Source organism: Stegostoma tigrinum, chromosome 6 (assembly GCF_030684315.1).
Source record: "Stegostoma tigrinum isolate sSteTig4 chromosome 6, sSteTig4.hap1, whole genome shotgun sequence".
Taxonomy (NCBI): Eukaryota; Metazoa; Chordata; class Chondrichthyes; order Orectolobiformes; family Stegostomatidae; genus Stegostoma; species Stegostoma tigrinum.
In genome coordinates, this window is record NC_081359.1 from 75933521 (window position 1) to 75945874 (window position 12354).

The 12354-nt window shown below is 49.0% G+C and overlaps 1 protein-coding gene across 3 annotated transcripts in view; it reads right to left on the reverse strand.

The window, feature by feature from the left end:
• The window catches only part of LOC125453650 (mitochondrial intermediate peptidase-like), a 131890-nt gene that overhangs the window by 51610 nt on the left and 67926 nt on the right, over positions 1-12354 (reverse strand). For all 3 annotated transcript variants that reach the window (XM_059646675.1, XM_048533489.2, XM_048533490.1), the window contains 2 exons: positions 8687-8840; positions 587-664 (listed from right to left, as the gene is read on the reverse strand). In XM_059646675.1, coding sequence (XP_059502658.1) covers positions 587-664; positions 8687-8840 — 232 coding nt within the window. The remainder of the gene's footprint in view (positions 1-586; positions 665-8686; positions 8841-12354) is intronic.

Sequence of the window (12354 nt, forward strand, 5' to 3'; positions counted from 1 at the left end):
CACAACGTGGAGCTGGAGGCACAAAGCAGGTCAGGCAGCAGAGGAGCAGTTAAGTTGATGTTTTGGGTCGGGGCCCCTCATTGACCCAAACGTCGATTTACCGGTCCTCCAATGCTGCCTGACGTGTTGTGTTCCTTCAGCTCCACACAGTATAGACTCCGCATTCTAGCATGCTGTGGTTTCCTCTGACCAAATACTTGAAGCATATAATGCAAATGATGAAAATGTTGCTTGGTTGCAACTGAGCGCTGTTTCTTTATTTTGTTAACAGAACATGAACATTGCTGGCTAAGCCAATGTTTGTTACCAATCAATAACTGCCTTTGAACTGAGGGAATGGATGAGTGAGGTGGGAAGGCGCAGGAGTGGATGTGGGAAATGAAAATAAACAATGGTGATAATGTTCACCATATTAGGCAGCATCTGTGGAAACAAACTGAACTGGAGCTTCAGGTCATGAGTGAAACTACAATGTTGTTTCTACCCACAGGGGCTGTTGGCTTGCTGAGCATTTCCAGCATTTTTGTTTTAGTTACCACCTCAACACATTCAGCAAGACTTATGAGGCCTGCAGATAAGAATATACCTGATTAGGTTTGTCAGATCTATAGAAGAAATCGCAGTAAATGTATCCCATAAGTCCATCAGCTTCATCAACCACAGCCTAACAAAGAAGGAGATAAGTTGATCATTCAAACATCACATTAAAGCAATTCAATATAATCAATTTTCACCAGACATCAATACTCAATGGAGGTGTTCTTTGCATTTTCTAATCTAAATACACTAGAAGGTTGGTGTATCACAAAGGAATAGTCATAAATTTGATTTCAGGCAGTTCATTATTTTTTGTGGAAACATCAAGGATAAAGAAGCTGTACCAAGAATCTCTTCGCTCATACGAATCACTTATTCCTCCATTTCATTCTATGTTAAGACCAATAAGTTTCTGCTGCCCCTTCCATTTTGAGCACTATTTCCTGGTAGTCTGTCTATGATTATACCACTAATACAAAACAACACCATAAAACAAAAATTAAAGCTAATGAATGATAAGTTTTAAAAGTTCTTCAAGATTATGGATATCTAGATCTGGATGTGAGTTTGCTCGCTGAGCTGGAAGGTTAGGTTTCAGACGTTTCGTCACCATTCTAGGCAACATCAACAGTGAGCCTCCAACAAAGCGCTGGTGTTATGTCCCGCTTTCTATTTATCTGGTTAGGTTTCCTTGGGTTGGTGATGTCATTTCCTGTGTTAGTGGTGTCATTTCCTGTTTTTTTCTCAGGGGATGGTAGATTGATTTGGAGCCAATGTGTTTGTTGATGGAGTTCCGGTTGGAATGCCATGCTTCCAGGAATTCTCGTGGTGTCTCTGTTTGGCTTGTCCTAGGATGGATGTGTTGTCCCAATCAAAGTGGTGTCCTTCCTCATCTGTGTGTAAGGATACGAGTGATAGTGGGTCATGTCGTTTTGTGGCTAGTTGATGTTCATGTATTCTGGTGGCTAGCTTCCTGCCAGTTTGTCCAACGTAGTGTTTGTCACAGTTCTTGCAAGGTATTTTGTAGATGACGTATAGGCAACAAACAAAACAAATGCCATCTACAAAATACCTTGCAAGAACTGTGACAAGCACTACATTGGACAAACTGGCAGAAAGCTAGCCACCAGAATACATGAACATCAACTAGCCACAAAACGACATGACCCACTATCACTCGTATCCTTACACACAGATGAGGAAGGACACCACTTTGATTGGGACAACACATCCATCCTAGGACAAGCCAAACAGAGACGCGCACGAGAATTCCTAGAAGCATGGCATTCCAACCGGAACTCCATCAACAAACACATTGATTTGGAGCCAATCTACCATCCCCTGAGAAAAAAAACAGGAAATGACACCACTAACACAGGAAATGACATCACCAACCCAAGGAAACCTAACCAGATAAATACAAAGCAGGACATAACACCAGCGCTTCGTTGGAGGCTCACTGTTGATGTTACCTAGAATGGTGATGAAACGTCTGAAAGATGCTCTTTGGTCTGCCCGCAACTTGCTGGTCTGCCAGCTGAAAGAACTGACCCCGACCGAGTGTTGCAGACTGGTGCACTCCAAGGTCCAGGACTACGTGCTGAGGGATGCGCTAAAGCTTGGGGCAGCCGCCACCAAGGCGCGGTGGGGAAAGACCACCGTATGAGCCCCCTCGTCCAGAATAGGAAAAAGGACCCTATCAGGTAACTGGGCCCAGCTGGCGCCTTCCCCAACTGGTCAGGGGGCCAACGGGGACCGTGCGGGGTGACGACTGCCAGGGTGTTTTCTTTGCTTTGTTTTTTTTTCCTTCTTTGTATTTTTTCCTTTAGTTGGTGTTTGTACCCCCTGGGTAACCCGGAGTGGCTTGCATGACTGGGTAGGTGCGTAAACATGTTTTATTTTTTGTACATCTTACGAATAAAGTACATTTTTTCAAATAAAAAAAAAGTGACGAAACGTCTGAAAGCTCTTTGGTCTGCCCGCTGAAAGAACTGACCCTGACCGAATGTTGCAGACTGGCACATTCCAAGGTCCAGGACTACGTGCTGAGGGACGCGCTAAAGCTTGGGGCAGCCGCCGCCAAGGCGCGGTGGGGTAAGATCATGGTATGAAACCCCTCGTCCAGAATAGGAAAAAAGGGCCCTATCTGGTAACTGGGCCCAGCTGGCGCCCTCCCCAACTGGTCAGGGGGCCAACTGGGACTGCGCGGGGTGACGACTGCCGGGGTATTTTCTTTGCTTTGTTTTTTTTTCCTTCTTTGTTTGTTTTTTTTCCCCTTTAGTTGCTGTAGGTACCTCCTGGGTAGCCCGGAACGGCTTGCATGACTGGGTAGGTGTATAAATAAGATGTACAAAAATAAAACATATGAATAAAGTATATTTTTTCAAATTAAAAAAAAGTGATGAAACATCTGGGAACAAACCTTCCAGCTCAGTGAACCAGCTTACATCTGGAACAAAATAAAGACCCACTCTTCTGTGGACCGAGAGGAGGAGAGCGCTGTGTTGGAGTTGGAAGGAAGACGTTGGGTTGGCTGTGCACCCTTGCAACCAGTGGATCTTAATGCTGGCTTCGGCCTAACGCTGGTTCAGGGGAGCAGCCAACCTGCAACGATGGCTGCGGCAAGTGCTCGTGCCCCAGGTCAGGGGGTCCGGAACACCATCCGTGTTTCCGTAAAGAAGGTGGATGAAGGTGCACCTGTGGACCGCACCTTCTTCATGAAGAGGGTCCTGTTGGACTGTTGCAGGTTCGCCGCTGCGGACATTTACTGCCTGCAGGATTTCCCCGGAGGAGGTTTTTATGACGTGACCTTCAGGAGTGCCAAGCTTTGCGAGCGCTTCCTGGAGGTTTTCAAGGAGAAAGGAGGTGAGGGCCCCCTCTCTGTAATGACCACTGACCCGCTGTTTGTGATGCCAGCGCAGAGGAGCCGTATGGTGACTGTACACATGTACAACCCGCATGTGCCAGCAGTTGATGTCCTGACCTTCCTGGGAAGGTACGTGAAGGTGGAAGGGGACCTAACTGACATCATGGACCCCTTTGGCATCTGGACCAGTAAGAGGCAGGTCAAGGTGACGCTGAGGATGGGCACGGACGGGAACATTGTACACCCACCGTCCAGCTTCACGATCGGCGGGAGCAAGGGCTACCTGACGTACGCAGGGCAACCTAAAGTCTGCCATGCCTGTGGTAGGTCAGGTCATGTGGCAGCCGACTGCAAAGGCACCATCTGCAGGGACGAGGGACACCTTGCAAAGGAATGCCCACAGGAAAAAAGCTGCAACTTTTGCGGGGAAGCGGGCCACCTCTATATGGCATGCCCACGGCGGGGGACCACCTACGCTCAGGTCGCCGGCAGGGGCAACGCGGGACCAGCGCCCACGGAGGAGAGGAAGGCACCAAGGCCCTGCAGGGACCCCACTAATGTGCAGGAGGGCCCTGCCCCACAGGATGGGCCCAAGGCCAGCAAAGCGCCTCTCCAGGCTCCGCTTCCCCCCCCCCCCACCCCCCGACAACGCGGAGTCGATGGAGGTGGCAACAGGGGAGTGGACGACAGTCCGGAAAGAGAGGAGGAAGGTGCATCGGCGGGCCCAGGAACCGCAACCATCAGGCAGGAAGAGGCAGCTACAAGGGGGCTATAAGAGCTCCTCTGATGAGGGAGATTCGGAGGGGGCCCGCCCAAAGCAGAAGCTAAAGATCTCAAGGGAGAAAGAAAGCAGCACTACGCTTCCAGGTGACGGGAGGCATCCTGAGGCTCCCTCCGGCACCCAGCCACACGCTGCTAGGGCCCTGGAGGGCCCCCCGGAACTTCCAGGCGGGAAGGAGAAAGAAACAGCGTATCCCCAGCTTGACCTAGAGCTGGACTCTCCTGCCTCCGTACCCCTGACGGGGGGATGCCACCCAGAAGGCAGCACGGACAGTTTCCTGAGCCCGGAGAACGTCCAGCAGTTAGCCCGGGCAATGGGCATGAAGGGACAGATGGAGGGGCTGGACCTTGAACTTGGGGAGGGTACTGCAGTCACTGCCCACAATGGGGGTACGAGTTGCGAGCATTAATGTGCGCGGTGTCAAGTCCACCGCAAGATGTGTGTCCACGTTGGCCTACCTGACCACCATCAAGGCGGACCTCCTGTTTCTGCAGGAGTGCGGGATACCGCACCTCGGCAGGTACGGGAAATGGTCCGGCGCCTGGACCTGTGGGCCTTCGATCTGGTAGAGGGGTAACGACTGTCGGTCCTCGGGCCTGGCTATTCTGCTGCGGGGGCACAACTTCACCATCTCTCAAGTTCAGGAGGTGGTGGGGGGCGCCTCCTAGTGGCTGATGTCACCTACAGGAACGCTCCCCTGAGGCTGATCAACGTGTATGCCCCAGCGGTACGGAGTGAGCGGTTGGCCGTCCTGCAGTGGCTTCCACCCCTGCTGGCTACGTCCAGGCCGGTCGTCCTAGGCGGAGACTTCAACTGCATTATCGATGCAGATGGAAGATCTGGGGACAGCGGGTGGGGTGAGTCAACTGGACGTCACGTCCAGATTCCGGATGGGCACGGTGAAGGACGCCAAGCTGCTCGACGTCTTCAGCACCCCTGCAGACGGTGCGCAGCGGAGGTACACCTGGTCGCGGCCAGACGGGTCTATTCGCTCAAGGATAGACTTCCTGTTTGTGTCACGGGCGTTCTCTGTGAGGTCCACCGGCGTCAAGCCGGTGTTCTTCTCCGACCACTGCCTCCTGCTGGCCGACTGTCACTTACAGGACGACCAGCAGGCCGGCAAGGGGATGTGCAAGTTCAACACGACTCTGACCCCAGAGAACGTCAAGGAGCTTACAAGGGAGTACGCCGGTTGGAGAACAGTGAAACCCTTCTTTGAGTCTCCGGGCGACTGGTGGGAGACGGTGAAGGAGAACATCAAGAGGTTCTTTGTCCTCAAGGGTGTTCGGAAGGTGAGAGAGAGGCGGGGAAAGCTGTCGCTCCTTCTGCAGTTGATGGGGGTCGATGTCACGGAGGACCTCCGCGAGGTGAGGGGCCAGCAAGCCTCGCTCTTTGCCGCGGAGGCCTCCAGGATAATCTTCCGGTCCAGGGTCCGCTCCGTGGAGCAGGACGAGACGTGCTCACGTTTCTTCTTTCAGAAGGTGCACAAAGAGAGCTCTGTGCTTAGCCGGCTGAAGGAGGACGACGACTTGGTGACGTCGTCTCGGCCCGACATTTGAGGATCAGCAGATCCTTCTATGCCGGTCTGTACGACACGAAGCCCACGGACAGCACGGCCTCCGGGTCGTTCCTGTCGTCTATCACAGAGGTCTTAGACGGCGGCACGAGTGAGTGGCTGGACTGGCCGATATCCCTGGACGAGCTGACCAGAGCCCTCAAGTCCTTGGAGGGGAATAGGACTCCCGGGAGCGACGGCTTACCGGTCGAGCTGTATTCCGCTCTGTGGGACCTGGTCGGCCAGGACCTGCCGGAGGTGTACGATAGTGCGCTTCGGGCAGGGGAAATGTGCAAGTCCATAAGGAAGGGCATCATCACCCTCATTTACAAGAGGAAGGGGGAGAGGGAAGAAATTAAGAATTGGCGTCCCATTTCACTATTGAACGTGGACTACAAAATCCTGGCCAAGGTCATAGCCAACTGGGTCAGGTCTGTCCTGGAGTCGGTGATTCACCCTGACCAAACCTGTGCTGTGCCGGGCAGGAAGATCGCTGAGAGCCTCGCGCTTATCAGGGATACGATCGCCTACGTACAGGACAGGTGGGTGGACACCTGCCTCGTCAGCCTGGACCAGGAGAAGGCCTTCTACAGGGTCTCTCACACTTACATGAGGGACGTCCTCTCCAAATTGGGGTTCGGGGAGGGCATCCGCAATTGGATCTGGCTGCTCTACGCCAACATCGTTAACGCAGTCTCGATCAACGGGTGGGAATCGGACAGTTTTCCCGTTAGATCTGGAGTCAGGCAGGGCTGCCCGCTCTCTCCTGCCTTGTTCGTGTGCTGTGTGGAGCCCTTCGCCGCCTCCATCAGGAAGGACGTGAGCCTGAAGGGCGTGACTATCCCAGGCAGCGGAGGCCTTCAGGTCAAGACCTCCCTGTACGTGGACGATGTCGCCGTCTTCTGCACCGATTGTCAGTCGGTGAGTAGGCTGTTGGACATCTGTGGCCAGTTTGAACTGGCCTCGGGTGCCAAGGTCAGTAGGGGTAAGAGCGAGGTCATGTTCTTCGGGAACTGGGACGGCCGCTCCTTCATCCCCTTCACCGTCAGGACAGACTACCTGAAGGTGCTGTGTGTTTGGTTCGGTGGAGCTGGGGCGTGCACTAAGACTTGGGAGGAGCGTATCGCCAAACTGAAGCAGAAGCTGGGCAGGTGGACACTCCGGTTCCCCTCCATCATGGGTAAGAACCTGGCTGTCAGGTGCGAGGGGCTTTCGGTACTGTTGTATGCGGCGCAGGCCTGGCCTATTCCCTGGACCTGCGCCGCTGCGGTCACCCAAGCCATCTTCCACTTCATTTGGGGGTCGAGGATGGACCGGGTCCGCAGGGACACCATGTACAAAGACCTGGAAAATGGGGGAAAGGACGTACCGAATGCCACCCTCGCCCTGACGGCTACCTTTGTGTGTGGCTGCATCAAGCTGTGCGTAGATCCTCAGTACGCAAACACCAAGTGTCACTACTTACTGAGGTTCTACCTGTCCCCGGTGTTGCGAAGGATGGGCCTGGCCTCGTTGCCGCGGAACGCTCCGAGTAGTTGGACCGTTCCGTACCACCTGTCCTTCGTGGAGAAATTTTTGAAAAGAAACACCTTTGACCACAAGGCCGTCAGGCAGTGGTCAGCACGTAGTATCCTCCAGACCCTTCAGGAAAAGGAGAGGGTGGATCCCATCGTGTGGTTCCCCACGCAGACTGCCAAAGTCGTTTGGCAGAATGCCTCATCGCCAGAACTTTCAAACAAGCACAAGGACATTGCTTGGCTGGCGGTGAGAGGGGCTCTGCCAGTGAGATCCTTTATGCAAGCCCGGAATCTCTGCACCACTGCACGCTGCCCTCTAGGTGGCTGCGGGGGGGACGAGACTGTCGATCACCTCCTTCTGGAGTGTGCCTATGCGCAGAAGGTCTGGAGGGGGATGCAGTGGTATTTGTCGAGGTTTGTCCCGAGCAGCTCCGTGATGCGGGACTCCGTACTCTATGGGCTGTTTCCCGGGACGCACACCAAGACCAACATCAACTGCACCTGGAGGACCATCAATGCGGTGAAAGACTCTCTTTGGTCTGCCCGCAACTTGCTGGTCTGCCAGCTGAAAGAACTGACCCCGACCGAGTGTTGCAGACTGGCGCACTCCAAGGTCCAAGACTACGTGCTGAGGGACGCGCTAAAGCTTGGGGCAGCCGCCAAGGCACGGTGGGGAAAAACCACCGTATGAAACCCCTCGTCCAGAATAGGAAAAAGGACCCTATCTGGTAACTGGGCCCAGCTGGCACCTTCCCCAATTGGTCAGGGGGCCAACTGGGACTGTGCGGGGTGATGACTGCCAGGGTATTTTCATTTTGCTTTGTTTTTTTTTCCTTTAGTTGTTGTACGTACGCCCTGGGTAACCCGGAGCGGCTTGCATGACTGGGTAGGTGTATAAATATGTTTTATTTTTTGTACATCTTATGAATATTATATTTTTTCAAATAAAAAAGTGACGAAACGTCTGAAAACTAACCTTCCAGCTCAGCGAGCAAACTCACATCCAGAACCTCAACCTGAGCTACAAATCTTCTCAAAACTCGCTAATATCTAGATCTCGTTGGAAGTGTTTTAATTTTAAAATCATATCTGAATTTCAAAAGGATTTGGGATAATTACAAGTACACAAATCTCATAAGGCGGATGACAACTACTTATGCTTGAATAAAGAAAATACTGCAGATGCTGGAAATATGAAGCAAAAACTAAGTACTGAAGAAACTCAGCAGGCTAGGTAGCATTTGTAGTAAAAGAATGAGTTAGTGTTTCAAGTTCAAGAACTCTTCTAAAGAAGAGCCACACTGGATTTGAAATGTAATTCTACTTCTCCATCCAGATGTTGCAAGACCTGTTGACTTTCTTCAGTGCTTTCTGTTTTTATTACTCATACTCAGTTTTACTACAATTCACGTACTTCTATATTAACTTACCAATTTTCGGACATCTTCGGACCAGACTTCCCCTTTCTCTGGCTCTTCTATACATAGTGAGACACCAAACAGCTGGGTGAAAAGCAGATTCAAACCATCCATACAGGCCCCCAATGAAAAAAATGGACTGTAAAGGCCTGGCTCTATATTAAACCTGAAAATTCAACCAATGACAGTATTAGAACCTAATTTTTCCAAAAACACAGGTTATCTCGCTAGAAATATATATTGTGCCATTCCTTATGTCAAATATGATCCATATGATAATGTGCCTTCTATAAAAATGAAAATTCAACATACAGAAGAAAGAATTAATTGGATGTTCTTTCTTTGCTAACAGGACAGAACTGCTGAATTAAATCCATTAATGGCTTCAACAAAAGTACACAATGGAAACTGAAAAAGGATGATAACAATAACTTTTTAAAAAATATTTAACACAACATCTGTACTGCCAAAACTAACCTAATCTACATTAGTACCACCATCCAGTACCGGGCCTACATAGCCTTGAATGTTATGACATTTTAAGTGCTCATCCAAGTCATTTATAAAGATTGAGGTTGCCAGCCTCACTACATGTCCAAGACAGTGTACTCCAGACCCACACCATCCTCTAGGTTGGAAAAAAAAACTTTCAAATCCCCTAAACTTCCTGCATTCCACTTCTAAAGTGTGCCCCACCCCTGCCATGTTACCAACACTTCCATTAAAGGGGAACAGCTGCTTTCTATCCACCCTTACACATCTCTATAATGTCCCTCCTCAACCTTCTGTGCTTCAAATTAACAACAACACAAGCTTATCCACCTCTCTTTATTGCTAAAGCGCTCCATCCCAGGCAACGTCCTAGTGAATCTCCACTGCATCCTGTCCAGCACAATCACTTTCCTCCTACAGGGTTGTGATCATAACTGTGCAGAAATTTTGACTGTGGCCTGAGCAAAGAACACCAATGTGGCTTTAATAATGGCCCCCTTCTGACTGGCCTTCACCCATTCAAGAAAAGGTATTCACTTATTTTTGTGTCACTAGGTGGAATCAGTATGAATTCCACACCCCCTGTTGTTAGTCACTAACAGTCACCATTAACAACTATTTACCCTACCAGCCTGATCATTAGCAACTCCTTTATCTGTCCAACTGTCTTTCTCTCTCTTTGGGATCTATCCTTTCATTTAATCCCTACACTACCCCCCTCCCTATTTTCTGCATATAAACTGACGTTTTCCCAGCCACCATCAGTTCTGAGGAAGGGTCACCGGACCTGAAATGTTAAGTCTTTTTTCCTTCATAGATGCTGCCAGACCTGCTGAGCTTTTTCAGCAACTTTGTTTGCGTTCCTGATTTACAACATCCGCAGTTCTTTTGGTTTTTACGGAGGTAATAAATACACACAGCTTGATCTTTTTGAAGAGGGGCTGTAAGAAGCTTCTGTAGTTTGGTGATAAAAAATAGCTACCTAATGTTTTTCTGAATAAATGTTTTGGGTAAGATAACATGCAGCTTTTGAGCATAAATGGAAGTATTGTTCCCTGTACAACTAGAATTCTTTTGACCTTGTGGAAAAGAGTCATCTTCCTTTGTGAACTTGAAAAAAGACAATTGTACCACACAAATGTCTCGACTGAGACCTTATACCACCACAAAGTCCTCATACCAGGTGGCATCCTTGCAAGTCTCACTGTGCAGTCTGCGTTTCTTCAAAATCCTTCTTAAAGGATGGAGCTCAAACTTAGTTTTAACTTTAAATAGATTCATCATTACAATTTGTACATCCTACACCACTCATAAAACACAGCATTTCATTAACTTTTTCTTAAGCAGTGTTATTTAAATCAGGTTAATAAAATGTGAGGCTGGATGAACACAGCAGGCCCAGCAGCATCTCAGGAGTGCTCCTGAGATGCTGCTGCGCCTGCTGTGTTCATCCAGCCTCACATTTTATTATCTTGGATTCTCCAGCATCTGCAGTTCCCATTATCACTTATTTAAATCAGGTGTTGCTTTTTAACCTTGTGAACCAAAATGTTTAAATCTCACTGTTCTTCCAAATCACCAAACAATCCCTTACAAAGAATACAATTTTTAAACCCCAAAAAACCTTGCACTATTATTATTGAATTCCACCTGTCACTTTAATGTTCATTCTGCCATTTTATTAACATCGCCTGGCAGCTTCCTGTGGTCTTCATAAATATTCACTATATTTCACACTTCAAAATTATCTGCAAATGTAGACACAAATTTTTCTATCTCTACATCCAAATCACTGACTTACAGCAAACAGAAGCAGCTTGAGGAAAACCTGACAACTCTGCTATCCACTTTTACTCATCTCCAACTTGTTTCCTCTCTCATAACCAATTTTAAATTCAATTTCTACCCTTACTGTAATTCCACAAGCCCTCAACCTCCTCTAAACATGACCCATACAATACAAAAAGAGAAATTGCTGGAAAAGCTAAGCAGGTATGGCAGCACCTGTGAAGAAAAAAAAATCAGAGTTAATGTTTCGCGTCCAGTGACCCTTCTCAGAGCTGACGGTAGCTGGGAAAACATTAGTTTATAGGCAGAAAATAGGGACACGGTTGGGTAGGGAGTAAATAATATGACAAAGGATAGAGCCCAAAGAGAGAGAAGAGCAGTTGGATAAGACAGGGAGGTAATGGCTGAGTGATATTATCATTGGGCTGTTAATTCAGAGACCCAGATAATGTTCTGAGGGCCTGGATTCGAAACCCGCCATGGTAGATGGTAGAATTTGAATTCAATAAATATCTGGAATTAAGAATCTAATGATGATAGCTCCATTGCTGATTGTCAGGAAAAACCCATTTGGTTCACTAATGTCCTTTAGGGAAGGAAACTGCCATCCTTACCTGGTCTGGCCTGCATGTGACTCCAGACCCACAGCAATGTGGTTGACTCTTAACTGCCTCTGGACAATTAGGAATGGGCAATAAATGCTGGCCTAGTCAGCCATACCCTCATCCCATTAATGAATAATGGGGAAAAAAAAGACAAAGGAGTTGATAACGATCTGGCAAGGAGGGTGAATGGCTGTTAATGAGGACTGTTATTGACTTACAATAGGTAGTTTGTAGTGGCAGGGTCTGTGATAAAAGGCCTGGCGTGTGGGTATGGGGCTAGGACATTGGAGAGTTTAGGCCCTAAAAGTATTGAACTTGATACTGAGCCCAGAGGGCTGCAGGGTCCCCAAGTGGAAAATGAAGTGTTGTTCTTCCAGCTTGCGTTGAACTTTGCTGGAACACCATAGCAAGCCAGAGACAGAGATGCTGGCCAGGGAACAGGATGTGTGTTAAAGTGGCAGGCGACTAGAAGATAAGGGTCTTTTTTGGGAGGAGATCATAGATGTTCTGCAAAGTGGTCACCTAGTCTATGCTTTGTTTCCCAATGCAGAGGAGATCACATCGTGAGTAGCAAATTCAGCAGACTACATTCTGGGAAGTGCAGGTGAAGTGTTGCTTCCCATGGAAGGTATGTTTGCACTCTACCCCATACACCAGACCTTGTTGTCACATAGCCCACCATTACACGGTACCTATTGTCAGTCAGTAACAGTTGCCAATAACAGCAATTTACCCCTGTAGCCAGATCATTATCAACTCCTCTGTTTATCCAACTACTCTTCTCTCTCTTTGGGC